The following is a 14,551-nucleotide window of genomic DNA, read 5'->3' as shown; positions in this document are numbered from 1 at the left end:
CTCAGGAAGAATGTGCTGTTCTTCAATATCCCCAGGCAAGTCATTGAGAATCAGTTTGTTCTTGGTGGGTCATTAAGCTTTCTGAATATGGCTGTTCCAAAAGTGCTGGTATACCTCATCTGCAGATGGTCCGTGAAAAACTGGTGTGCCACGCTGTCATCGGGACCCAGAAAGGGAAGAGCCTGGTGATGACCGTGACTGTCATCTGTGAGTTTGTCGCACCTGTTATCCAGCTCTCCACCAAGCAGCTCGTTTACCGCCTGGAGAAGGTCAGTGGGGCTGTGCTGGGGAGGGATGGGTGTTCTAGCTGTGGGTTGGCATGTTCACAGTTTAATTTGGAAAACTAAATTAAGGCCAATCCTGTTCTACCCAATACCCAGCTAGTGCTTTTTAAGCTTCAAAAGCCAATACATATTCAACTAAAGATTCTGAACCTAAACCTGCAGTTCTTTGAAATTTAAATTGCTATGGAAATATTACTTCCATCAGCGTTTTTGTAGAAAACCAAAATACATTTTAGTTGACCATTTGAGTAGGTAAAATAAACATCACAATCAAGGATTAAAGAATTGATAATAACTGTCGCAGTAAATCGGAAGAGCTATTACTTATGGGTTCATATGTGTTAGCCATGAAGCCATGTTTGTTACACAGATTTTCCCTACAACACCCTGTACGGTGTGTTCTGTTTTCATTCCCATGATGCATCAGGGAAACTGATGTATAAGCTAAGCTATGTAGATTTCTCAGCACTGCTGTAGAATATATAATCAGCTTCTAAATTACGTGATTCACTTGCTTCATGTGGTCAATAAAGCCAGAAAATAAATGGAAAAAGTCAGGAGACAAAAAAAGAGATGAAAATGGCTGCTGTTCATTTCAGGGGACCAGGAGGGTAGGAAAGCCCAGAAGATGTCACAGGAGACCATGCCATTCTCCTAAGCAAAGCCTTCCATCCCAGAACTATTTGTCATTCAAAGCAGGCATGTGTGGAATGTGTGTTCTGCGTCAGAGACTTTTTTGGTGCCGAAAATCCAGTGAAACAGACCAATGCATTCAAAGCAGAGGTTAGGTTATGGGTACAGACTGTTAACAGATTGCCCAAATGCAGTATTTTCAATTACAGTTCTAAGCAATGCTATAAAGAAGATATGACAAGGCTGTGAGAGCCCATCTCAGGGGCTGTGTCCTTTCTTCGCATAGTTGTGAACAGATTCCCTGAGCAGGTGCCTCAAGTTGGAAATTGATGTGAAAATAGAAGTTAGTCTGGTGATAATGGAGGGTGGAAGAATTTTTGGCAGAGGGAACAACTCAAGTAAAAGGACCAGAGGCAGGAAGAAAATATGGTCAGAATAAAGAACTGAAAGGCCCCCTTGGACACAGATTGTGCCAAGAATGGCCAGAAGTCCATCTGGAGATGCGGACAGGGACCAGGTCTGTTTGGCATTTCTGGGAAGCATGTTAGGAATTTTTTGTTTGATTCCTGGTAGCCATTGGAGAGCTTCAGGGAAGCGAGTGACATGCCATTTTTTCTCATTTTAAGCTATACAGGCTACTGGGAGGAATCTTCATTCAGGTTTATTATGTACTTGGCACCATGTCAATTGCTAAAGACACAAGAGTGAGAATAATCCCTTCCTCATGAATGTCATAGGCCATGTGCTAATTCCGGAAGCTGTTGTCCCATGGTATGATCTGTGCTGGCATAGCAAGGTACACTAGGTGTGGCAGTGCCAAGTTACTCTTAGGGATCAACCAGGATTCCTTTCATTACCTAGAGGCCTGCAAGACAATGCTCAAGACCATTTACTCTGTGCTGGGGTCTGTGCACAAAGGTGTGGATGGCACACAGGTGTGAAGAGAACAGCTCCCAGTTGGCAAGGCCTAGCAGATGTCTCTCCAACCACCTCAACACAGTCTAGCCCCCTTTTGCATGGACACTCAACCACCCCACTAAGAATTCTGGAATTTATTGAGGCATTGTTTTTTGCCCTTGTGAGATGGTTTTTGCAATCAATGTGAGCTTGGAAGTTAGTGTTTGCTGATTATGTCTTGGTGAGTGGGCCTTTAGTAATTTGTACACAGGAGTACAATTAAGTCCATGCCATTTCTGGACACCTTAATTGTGTGCCTACCCATTGCCCTGGAATCTGACTAAGACATGTAGCATGCCTTGTGGGAAGTGGCTTGAAAAATATCCTAAAATTAATGAAAGTGATGGGAGTAAGAGCTGAAAGTGCTATGCAATAAATACAGTTACTGTGATGACTTTAGAGGCTCGCCTGTGTTTGCAGTTTTTTTGGAGCATAGGAAATGCATTTGTTTTAGCTACTTCTATAGTTTTTTGATAGAGGAATTAAGGATGTTTTTATTAATATTATAGAGATATGCTTTTAATTATTATTTGATTGCTTATGGGGTTGTAGAGCCTGCAGTTGTAGGGGGATTTAATATTTGAAACTTTTGTCTTGGATCTTTATGTTGTTTCCCTTGTGATTGTTTCCCTTGTGTTGTTTCCCTTTCTCATTAAATGATGGATAAATTATAGAAATAGAAATGTGGTAGGAATGTATTACTGATTAGCAGGTAATCACATGTGCCTTGGCCTTGGAGTCCTGGCTGTCGCTCCATGGCTACTACTGAAGAATGAACAATGGCTTGCTTTGAAGAATATGAATATAGCATTTTGCAGAATTATCTTTAGGGGCACCTGTTTAGCCATGAAGTACAAACAGAATGACCAAATGTCTGTACATGCCCCCTTAGACATGAAGTAAAAACAGAACAATTAAATGTTTGTCCAGGAGCTTGTAATGTGACTGGGTTTAAAAAAAAAAAAAAAGCTTCTTGAGCTGTTACAAGAAGGCACCAAGTGACTGTGTTCATGTCTCTCTTCGCCAACTCCACACCCCCTTCCCGAGCTCCGAACTCAGCTGGAGCTGGCCTCTGGCAATTCTGGCCATGGATTCCACTGTATTTTGTTCATTCAAGCAAGCGGATGTCCGTTGAGTAACACCATGAATGAGGTGCTGCTGGGAGATAAATCAGGGGACTTGTCCATTGATGAGGGGAGGTGAGATTCAGTTCAGTTCAAATCAAGTAATCTGTGAGCACCCACAGTGTACTGGACAGCTCCAAAGCACAGAACAGCAAAGACCCTGGCTTCACGGACTTGAGAAGAAGACCCTCAAGTGGCGCACTGCAGTGGCAGGAAGCTAAACCAGCAAAGCAAACATGAAGCTAACCAGCTCCAATATATAAAAAGAAAATACAATATATAAAAAGAAAATACTGTAAGAGTTCCTGCTACAGCCACTGAATTGCATTGCTCTGTTTTAAATTATTTCTTTTGTCATTAAAAAAGAGATTCCTTGGCAACAGCTGCACTGAACTCAGTGGCATCACAGTTTAAACACACCTAATGAGATAAAATTCAGTGAATACTTGTTGAGGGGCTGTTTTGTACAAAATATCATATTATTAACTATGTGGTTTCATCTCTTATTGCATTTTCTAAGCCAGTAATCATTAATAAAAGTGTGCTTGTTCGGTTCCTTTTCTTTTCATTCTAGCTTTTTGTCTTTTAGAGGAAAAATTGTATTTATGTTTAAATGTCTTCTGTTTGAGTCTATCATTAGGTTAAAATATGCACATATTTTGAATGTGGCAGTAACTTCTGATTGAATGAAGCTCCCTGTTTGCTTCCTTCACTTCTTTCTTTCCTCAACAAACAGGAGCTTGAAGATATGTCTTCCGTTGTTCATTTCTTGCCCACATTTAATTCGTATCAGGAATGAGAAAGAATGCAATTTCACTTCCCAACATGTGCAAGAGACCTGTTAGGTCCCAGTATTCAAAATTAATTGTGTAACACCCAATTATCTGTTCTGTCTCCTTGTTTCTGGCTCAAGGCAGTGCATCTCATTTGGTGCATTAGAACATAGTGACGTGGACCATGACTCTGGAAAGAATGTTTCTCTACCCGTTGCCTGCAATCTAATCTACTTTATGTCTGTCATCCCATTCAGAAGCCGCAGAGATGAAGCCACGTCCCTGTGGGACTGAAAAGGTCAGTTGAAAGCAGCAGCCGGCTGGCTTCATGAAGTTTCGGCAGCCGATTCCGTCTGTTGATATTTGGGGAGACGGCCCAGAGGGAAGGGGTCATTTTAAAATAGAATGGCCTCTCTAGGCTTCAACTCCACCTCAGCACTAAACACTAAATGGTGTCTCTTGCCAAAAGCAACCAAGTGTGGCTTCTTCACTTCAAAGCCATCTACAGTGACACAGCATCCTTCCGGGAAGGTCACTGTGTGGACAGTTCCCCATGCAGCCCCAAAGTGCTTCTTCACCTGTCTGTCACTGCAGTGTGGCATGCTGCCTGTAAATGCATGATGACCCCTGTGTCTGTGTTGCTGGGGGGCGGTGGTGGGGGGTGATAGTTGGAGGCTGGCGTTTCGTGGTAAATGCTAGCCAAGACCACCGACATAACCGTGGGAAAACACGGGGAGCTGCTGTAGTCAGATCACACTGACTCATCCACAGTCAGAAGACCTGGGAATCACAGTGAAAGGAAGACTGTGATAGACAAACAGCTGGAAGTCAGAGTCCCACATAGAACCGAAGTGGTTTCACTGCAATCAGAAGAAGGAGAAAAGACCAAAGCAAGAGGGCTGGGATGAGCCAGCCACAGTTGTCTAAAGAACCAGGGACTAATTTCCGGAACTGAGCTTGTCTCGGAGGCTTACAGCTGAGAGTCCTGGTTAACTGGTACTGATGTGAAAGGATTCGATTTCCACGGCTCACAGGAATCCATAAGGGCACCAGCATCAGAATGAGAAAAATCCAGACTGACAAGAAACCTCCAACTCGGATGCTTTCTCCAGTTGAAAAATCCAATGTTGATCTATGTAACACAGGGAAAGGATACTTCTAACTCAACTTTCTTGATACTGCCAGGTGAAATTTACAAGCACAACTCAAGAGAATTTGTCAGTATAACAAGATAAGTATATTTGTAAGTTGGGCATTTTAAGTCTGAGGAAAATATTATGTAAGGGTAAAAGAGTTGACCTATCATGATACCTAGATTCCTACAGAAGATGTCACTAATTAATTACACCTTCTTTGGGACACTGGAAATTTCTATGGTAGTTTTATCCAGAACATGGCTTATACAGGTCTTTTTTTTTTAACTAGATAACAAAGAAAGTCATCTGACCTGGCTTCCAGGTTATGTAGAATCACTTTTACAGTAGTCAGCCATATGTCAGTTCACATAATTTATCTAAAACAATACAAGGAGGAAAAAGTGTGTGTGTGTGTGTGTGTGTGTGTGTGTGTGTGTGTGCATTTCTAACTTATATAAATGTAAATAAATATATAGAAATGTGTGTATATGCACACACAGCAGGCGAGCACGTGCTAAGTTTCTTTCCACGTTTACCATATCTTCGTTGGCTTCCTCTTTTCTTCTCTCCACAGAAACCTAACACTATCCTGGAACCGGACTACAAGCCCGTGGTCATTAAGAACGTTTCCACCTTGCCCGTGAATGTGTTGCTCTCTACAGGCGGACCTTTCTTTCTGTGTGAGAATGATAAGTCCCTGCTGCCCTCCACCCCTGAGGTAACTGGCAGGGGCTGTCCTAAGCCCCTAAGCGGTCAGGAGTGGGGTCATAGAAGGGAAGCGTCATAACGTGTTGCCCAACTGCGGTCTGGAGGAATCTAAAGGAGCCAGGAAGCCATGAGGAGTGACTGCAGAAAATTATACAAATGAGTCCTACATGGAGTCTGGTAACACTGTCAGGAATGGTGTGAGCATCTTCAGCTCATCACAGTCCTTTCACTCCTGCCCATTACAAGCAAGCCATAGAAAGTAGTAATTGCCTACTGGTGATGGTCATTTTTCTCTAATTTTTTTCCTCCATTAAATCCAACTAAGTGGTCATACTAAATGACATGAGGAAATACCCCAAACCAGCAAGCCCAACTACAATCACTGAAAAATCTGAAGCAGGCTGAGGCAGGAGGGTGCGGGCTCAGCCCGGCCAGCAGTCAGCTGAGGGGTGTAGCATTGTCCCAATAGCCCTGTGAGATTATCCTATAGGACATCTTGGAATGTCTAGGTCTCACTAATACTGAAGGGGAAGAACACATGGGAAAACCAGCCATGAGTCCTTTCCTTCAGCTACCTGCTCCAAGAAGGCAGCCCCTAAAGAAGCAGTACAGAGGAGGAAAAGAAGCCGGACAGCAACCACAAGATGTCTGAACAGAGAACCTGTGACTGCAGGTTTACCATGAGCCACATGCGGAGAGCTGGACCTGTGGGAGAGAGAGAAGACAGAGCACTCAATGAGAGGGTCTTCCAGGCAGTGGCTAGCTGAAGGATGGGATCCACACCACCACCCCCGCCATCTGTCCCCACCTCTGCCACCATTTTCTCGATGGACTAAATCCCATGTAAGCCTGATCTGAGAGAGGGGAGCAGGAAATAGCTGAGATCCTTCAACAACGAGAAAGAAAAAGAGGCAGTGATCATGAGCAAGAGGTAAATGGGAAAATACTGCTAGGAAGAACCCCCAAAGCACAGGCACACGGTTCTGTAGAATTACAAAGGACTGAGAGGTGATGCGGCCTGTGTTTGAAAAGAACTCAAGGATGAGAACAAGTGTGCACAGAGAAGCTGGAGAGTTAATTCAGAGCAAGGAAGCAGAGAAGATGCTCAGGCATGAATCAGTCTAATGGTATATTAGGCCCAGCGTGGTGGTGTAGCAGCGAAAGTCCTTGACTTGAACACACCAGGATCCCATGTGGGCACCAGTTCTAATCCCAACAGCCCTGCTTCCCATCTGTCTCCTGGTTTGTGGCCTGAGAAAGCAGTCGAGGACAGCCCAGTGTCTTGGGACCCTGCACCCTCATGGGAAACCCGGAAAAAGTTCCTGGCTCCTGGCTTCGGATAGGCACAGTACCAGCCATTGCGCTCACTTGGGGAGTGAATCATCAGAGGGAAGATCTTCCTCTCTGTTCTCTCCTCCTCTCTGTATATCTGACTTCCCAATATCAATAAATTCCTCTCTGTATATCTGACTTCCCAATACAAAGAGAGAGGAAAATCTTCTGTTATTTATTTGGAGTACAGAAAAAGGTGCTGACAAGTCCAGCATTATCAATTCACCGATCACCTCTCTTTTATATCTAGGAGTCAATAATGTCTAAGATTGAAACTGAGCACTGTTTAGCCATCTCTTTTTCTGGGGTGAAAGGAGATAATAGTAATTAACACATAGGGCACTACCCTGAAGCATCACAGGTTTTGCATGAATTTCTGATTTTTTTCTTTGTACCTTTTACACATAAGTGTCTATAGATGTGTGTGATTTAAAATAAAGTCAATTTTCAAAGATGATTTAAGTACCAAGCACTGCAGTAAAAGGGCTGAAGATGTCATGGTCTACAAAAATGAATTCCGAACTGTGGCCATCCTCATGTGCCAATGGTAGGGTCCGTGGACCGGTGGCTGGCATGACTGCGAGATGAAATCAGGCCAATTGACGAGCCCTTTACTCACTGATTGCTGACTCAAGGAATTTCCTTCAAAGGACAAAACTCTTCCATTTTATCATCAAGGCACAACTAGATACCTGGTTGACATCTGATGGAGCACGTCCCGAGCACGTCCCTCCTCACGCTGGGGCACTTGGTACAAAACCAAGCAGTGAGAACTGAGGCAATACCTAAAATTTTAAAAATTCAACTCCAAGCCACTCCTTCTATGGAAAGTATGACCTTTCATAGACATCAAGGAACAGGTGGGGATTTGAATCAGAAAAAGAATGAAGAAAAACTAGCAAACTCTGAACAGCTCTGGCGTGCCATTTCAAGTTGGATAAAAAGCAGCAGAAACAGTGCTTAGGAGTTAGAATTGCAAGCACGAGAAAAAATATTACCTAAATCTGTTCCATCCTAGGCCTCTCTGTGCAGAGGCCCCTCTTGCCCCAGTGCTTCAGAAAACACTTATAAAATATTTTCTAATCCACCAGCTTTTTCCACTAGGCTAGGAAGAACATTTGACAGTCTTAACTTTTCAGTTATGAATATCTTATAGTACTTACTCATTGTAGACTTTCCTTTTTACAGTTTCTCAAAACTTATAACCAAGCAACTGTTATAATTTTTAAAAAGCTCTTCCTTTAAATAGTTCTTCTCCAGATATCCCTTGGTTTCATTTTCAGCTGTGTGTGTGTGTGTGTGTGTGTGTGTGTGTGTGTGTGTGTGTGTGTGTGTAAATATCTATACTTATGTACTTGCTGTTTAGGAATGTATGTATGCATGAGTATCTCATGGTGCTATTTGTATATTTATCTGTAAATACTTAAATATACATGAAAGACTTTAGTTGTCCAGTTTTGTGTATAAGGTTGGAAAGGCATACAGTGTGAGTGTCAGTAAATCCCCATTGTCTTATTTGTAGCCCTTTAAAATGGATGTTGGAGGAGAAAAGAGCCTACTGGTCAAGTTTGACCCTTCCTACAGAAACGATCTGAACAACTGGGTGGCAGAGGAAGTGCTGGCCATTAAGTACATGGAGCACCCACAGGTAGACAGCCTGAGCCTGCGTGGGGAAGTTCACTACCCCAACCTCTGCTTTGAACAAATGGAGGTGGATTTTGGTTGCATCCTGAACGACACTGAGGTCATCCGCTACGTCAGAATCACCAACTGCAGCCCCCTGGTGGTGAAGTTCCGCTGGTTCTTCCTGATGGACGACGAGGAGAACCAGATAAGGTACCATGGACAGAGACATGCCCGAGACCTCTGCCCTTCTCTCTCTGGGACTTTTCCCTGGGCTTCCTGGATTCCACATTCTGATCTTTCAGGGATATTTTCCGTTCTGTCCACTAATCACTGCAGAATCAGCCAAAAGCCCCCATCACCACCAACTTGGCTAGTGACACCCATAAGCTTGCTTTACTTGAACCCAGTAGTGAGATCATTAGGAAAGTATTGCGGAGTTTTATTTTAATGACTTTTTGTTGCAGTAAGAACACAACGTGAGCTCCCCCTCTTGCATGTCTCAGTGTATACTTGCATGGTCCTGACTTAGGCACAGCATCCTACAGCACATCTCTAGAACTCTCTCATCCATCTTGGTCAACCTTCTGATGCCCACTTTTCTCTCCCCTCAGCCCCTGCAGCCACATTCCACTCTTTAATGATATAGCTTTGGCTGGTTTAGATACCTGATACAGGTAGAATCCTGCAGGTGCCCAGCCTGCTCCTCGGAGCATTAAGGTCTCAAGGTGGACCCACATTGTGCCGTTCTAACAAAATGCCTTCTTTGTAAAGGTAGAATAACATGCTTGCCCTCTGTATGTGTGTATGAGTAATGTGTAACACACTTTTTTATATACTGTCCATTGATAGGAATTTATTTTCTACATGTTGGCTATTATGTTGTGGCTGTTGTTGCAGTGAAATGGGAGTGAGTGCTAATGTCTCTGAGAGAGTTTGATTTCAATATTTTATAAGTGGTATTGCAGGATGGGTTCAGCAGTCCTGTTTTTTAACTGTTTGCAGATTCTGCTTATTGTCTCCCTTAGTGGCTTTGTCATTTTGCTTTCTCAGCAACAGTGTGCAAGTATTTCAGAGTCTTTAAATCCTCCCCAGCCCCTTTGGTCTTTTCCTACTTTTCAAAATAGCCATCCTCACAGGTATAGGCATTATCTCCTGTGGTTTGGGTTTGCATAGCCCTGATAATCAGTGACATTGATATGTGTATGTGTGTGTTTGGCTACATGGGGGCAATGTCTGGTCAACTCCTTAGCTCATTTTTCAAGTTGGACTATCAACTTTTGTTTGCTATGAGGTTACAGAATTTTCTTATATATTTTAGAGATTACATCCATATCAGATATGCAATTTACCTTTTTACTGTTTGTTTCCTCTGCTGCTCAGCTTTCTAGTTTTATACGCTCCCATTTGCTCGTTCCTGTTTCTGTTGCCCTTGGAGTTTTCTTCATGAGCATTTCAATCTCAGATCACACACTAAGCAAGACCTGATCTCCATGTCTCCTGTTTGTCACGTTTCAGTGGGTTTCAGTTATGGCTCTAGATACAGGAATATAGGCACATAGAGTTGTAAAATGTTGGGATTGTTACATTGCTAGCTTGGAGTAATGGATTTTTGTATATTTCCTTCCTGGATGTTTTGACAGCTCAGCTTTTAGCACACGTGAATGTTGGGGGACTGTTACTAGCTGAGGAAGCCACGTGTTGTTTCTAGTGGGTGTCAATGCTTCCTGAACAGAATTCTTATCTCATATATGACAGCCACCCTTTTCTTGTCTGCACTCGTTACCATGGTAACAATGGCTTACCCAGGATGTCTTTCGAAGGCATCTAATGATGGCCCAGCATAGCATTGAAGCTGGCAGCCCATCCTGGGCCTGAGAATTGGAGCTTTTTCATTAAGGGCCATGGATCATTTGGGCTTGGATGAAATTCTGTCGATAGTGAACATTTAAAATAATTACAGAAACGTCAGTCAACCCAGCTTCATGTGCTTCAAATACCAGATTTTGTGAAGTGAACTTGACATTATGCAGCTAAATGCCTTATTCCTTCTGGAAGCAAGGGCATGTCTTTTTTTTTTTTTTGAGAGGCTATTTTCATAATGAAAGTAATATTTTTTAAAAGATACTGAGCCAGTCTTTAAGAAAATGCACCTAGTTTGTCATTGTAGCTTTCTTCCCCCCACTTTACTCACTGTCTTCTTTTCTCTTGCTATTGAATGTCTGCCTGTAATTCATTTGTCCATTCATCCAGTCAGAATCATTCAGGAAACATTTGATAAGTGACTCTGGCTGACCAAATATTGTGTGACACACCAAGGATATGAAAAAGAGCAAAACCCCTGTCCTGAGGCCAGTGGGAGAAGCAGATGTGAACGCCACAGCGGGCATGAGATGACACTGGGCCCTGAGAGGGTGGGGCTTGGGTGACTGTACCCAGCAGAGGAGTCAGGAAAGGTTTCACTGCGGAATCGCAGCTGAACATCACAGATGGAAAGGTAGGGGAACCTTGGACGTCACAAGATCAGCCTGTATACATTAGGTGGGATTCGTAGATTAGCTCTGTTACAAGTCATAGAAAACATACTATAAGCAAAAATTAAAATGGATAGAAACTCATTCACACCTACAACTCAAAAATGTCCAGACACATTCTGGCTGCAAGCCTGGGTTAAATCCAAGACTTAAACGACTGTCAGGAGGTGGAATTCTTCACGTCGGCTTTGCTCCCTTTCCCTTGGGGACCCCATTCCCTCAGGTCATTTTTCCCCATCTGGTAGTCACCAAATGCTTGCTAACACTCCTTGAACTATGTCCTTCCCAACTCAGATCCACTGGAAGCAAGACCTGAGCCCTTTGTCCAAGAACTCCCTCATCAGAGTTCTGGGACATCTGCTATGTCCCCATCCAACTGGGGACACACTGTTGGGGAGAGCCTCACACTACTTCTCATTGAATTGACCACATGCCTCTCAGCAGGAGCTCCAAAGGATGCTCTCAGAACTACCCGTACAGTAAGGAGTGAAAAATAGGTGAGTCTCTAAACAGAAACTGACACACGAGAGAACAGAGGCTGGAGAGCAGTGACACCTCTGCCCCCAGAGTGTCGGCAGCAGGTGCATCAACATGACCTGGACTTGAGCTTTGCTTGGGTGGGATACATTTTAGGACATGAGCCAAGAGCTATGTGGTGGCTGCAGGATATGCAAAGCCTGGTGTCCCCTAAGGAACTTGAATTCTTCCTGGAAGCAGCAGTGAACTGCATAATTAATGAGTGCCAAAGTCAGGTCAGAGTTTGGGTTGTTATTTTCGCCCCCCAGAAAAACTCTCAGTAGTGTTCAGCACAAGTGACCAACTCCTCCTTCCAGAAACACATTCCTTTGTTGCGTAATACACCATAGTCTCTTGATCTTCCTATTACGTGTTTATTTGATTTTGTCTGCTTTAGAGAGTGGGGATAGGAGGAAGGAGGGCAGGGAGATCTTATCTTCCATCCATTAGTTCACTCCCCAAGTGGTCCCATGAGCTGAAACTGGGCAAGGCCAAAACCAAGAACGCAGAATTCAGTCTGGATCTTCACTGTGGATGGCAGGGACCCAAGATCTTGAGCTATCTTCTGCTGCCTCCCAGGATGCATTAGCAGGAAGCTGGGTCAGAACCAGTGTTGCAGGGACTCACACCAGCACTCTGGGGTGCTCATGTCTCCAGCAGCAGCTTAACCTGCCGTACAGCAGCACCCACCCCTGTTTTTGCCTTTTCTCCCTTTAACAGCCCCTCCTAGTAGGACTTGTTGCTCTGTCCAAAGCCCTCTTCTCTTCCCAGTCACCAACTCACCTCCATGGCTTTACTCAGCCTCAGCGAATGTAGATCTAAATCTAGACCCAGAGCCCCAGCCCATGCCAAGACCAGGACCAAGACCTCTCCATTGAGTTTTAAGTCCATTGCATTACTGAACTCCTCTTAGGTGTCCCCCAGGTGGCTTTTGCCCAATATACCCTACATAATCTCTGGGTCTCCCCTCCCTCGCTGTTTCCTCCACTCCAGAGCACCTGGGAGGCCTCAGATTCCTTTATGTCACAGGCTCCACACAACCTATCAAATCACCAAGTTCAACGTATTGGGACTTCTAAAACTCTGATTTTCATCCCCATTTCTATTGTGTTTACTCTGTTTGAGCTCACCATCACCAGTTGGCTGAGCACTCTACTCCCCCACATGGCACCAAGTCTGTTCTACCCTTAGGAGCTAAGACACAGGCATGCCCCTGCCCTGGCATAAGACTTCAGTAACTATTCAACAACTCCCACTCTACCCTCCTCTTCACCATCTGTTCACCCAGTGTGGTACCCCCATCCCGCCCAGTGTTGATCTCATGCTGTCGTCCATACTCCCTGCTCAGGCCTCAGCTTTTTATGTTCTTTGTCCCATCTTAAGGGCACTGGTGGTGCCACTCCTTGGTGGTGTGCTCCACACAGGGGCTCATAGCTCAGTATCCATCTTTCATTCTTCTATCAGCTCTGGTGTCCGCCCCCCCCCATGTCTTGTGTGGTCCTTAGCACAATCTATATCCTCAAAGGACATTTGTTTAGTCAATCAACAAACTCATACAAGGGGATTCATAGTCAAGGGGAGATCATTTCATAACTGCTTTAAGATTCTCTTTCCTGCAGCTTCCATGACACCTGCTGAATGGGAAGGTTCAAGGCATAAATGTCACCCAGAATAGGCAAAAAAAAAAAAAAAGAAGAAGAAAAACCCACAGAGAGAGTCATCTTCCCTGCAGACATACTCTCTGTGTGCAGGCCATCAGAAAAACATGAGCTGCTATTGGCTAAAGGTCATTTTTATCAGATATACCAACACAAACCTTTCCTTTCCAATTAGAATTCTTCTAAGCCTTGGCGAAAGAAACAAAGGCATGGGCAAGGGTGTTATTTTTCTTTTGTTAGGCAGAGATGAGACTGCCTAGACACTGCCAATATTCTTGTCACAACACATCCACACCTGCTCTGTGTCTATGTGATTTTTAAGGCAGTTCTGACTCACAAATTTAAAGCATCTCTCTTACTTGTACACAAATTTTTCCCCCAACTTGGCCCTCATGTCACATAATGAGAAAAGAAAGAAGTGAAGTGGACAGGCTTGCTAACTACTGACTCAGTGAAGGGAACAGCCAGCCATGACCTCAGAAACATGTGGGTCCATGTAAGCTCCTGTCCGTGACAGCATCTGTGTTGGCCATGGTGATGACAGTCCATCACCTCACACATACTTAATGCATAATAAATTCTCCATGAATTTTTTTGGATTAAAAACAACACAAATTTGTCATCCCCTAGTATTCAAATAGAGAAATCCAACATGAGCCTCAGTGGGTCAAGGTCAGGATCACTGGCAGGGTGGCCTACCATTCTGAAAGCCTGTGGAGAAAATTCATTCCCTTGGCAGCTTGCAGCAGCCATCCACATTCTTGGGCTCGTGGCCCCTCCCTCCTTCTGCAGAGCCAGCAGCACAGGGTCTCTCTGACACTGCTTCTGCCATCACAGCTCTATCTCAGAATCTGTCCACTTCTCATGGCCCCTTGCTTACAACGGGCCCACCTGGATAACCCAGCATACTCTTATCTCAAGATGGTCCACTTCCTGTCTGCCGTGATCTCCTTCACCCTATAAATTAACCTGAACACAGTTCTCAGGGATTAAGGCACCAATGTCATTGGAATTAGTCTGCCTGCCTCGGGTGTTTTCTCATTTTCATTCATTATTTATTTTCACTTCATTTGAGGGAGAGAGAGATTAACTTTCCATCTGCTGGTTCACACCACAGAAGGCAACAGTAGCTGGCTCTGGGCCAGGCTGAAGCCTAAATCTGGAAATTCAGTTCGGCATCCTCATTTGTATGCCAGGGATCCAGGGATTTGGAGCATCACCTGCTGGTTCACACAGCCTATATTAGCAGGCAGCCAGAGTCCAGAGCAGCAGT

At 44.1% G+C, this 14,551-nt stretch overlaps 1 protein-coding gene across 2 annotated transcripts in view; it reads left to right on the top strand.

Moving 5' to 3' along the window:
- HYDIN (HYDIN axonemal central pair apparatus protein) overlaps positions 1–14,551 on the top strand; it is a 235,599-nt gene that overhangs the window by 115,745 nt on the left and 105,303 nt on the right. For both annotated transcript variants that reach the window (XM_040982405.1, XM_040982404.1), the window contains exons 20-22: positions 126–269; positions 5,482–5,625; positions 8,470–8,783. In XM_040982405.1, the coding sequence (XP_040838339.1) occupies positions 126–269; positions 5,482–5,625; positions 8,470–8,783 (602 nt within the window). The remainder of the gene's footprint in view (positions 1–125; positions 270–5,481; positions 5,626–8,469; positions 8,784–14,551) is intronic.

This window comes from Ochotona curzoniae, unplaced genomic scaffold (genome assembly GCF_017591425.1).
Source record: "Ochotona curzoniae isolate NIBS_2020 unplaced genomic scaffold, NIBS_Ocur_1.0 contig_3622, whole genome shotgun sequence".
Classification (NCBI taxonomy): domain Eukaryota; kingdom Metazoa; phylum Chordata; class Mammalia; order Lagomorpha; family Ochotonidae; genus Ochotona; species Ochotona curzoniae.
The sequence above is the reverse complement of the archived record's forward strand: the minus strand, read 5'-3'. Positions and strand labels throughout refer to the sequence as shown.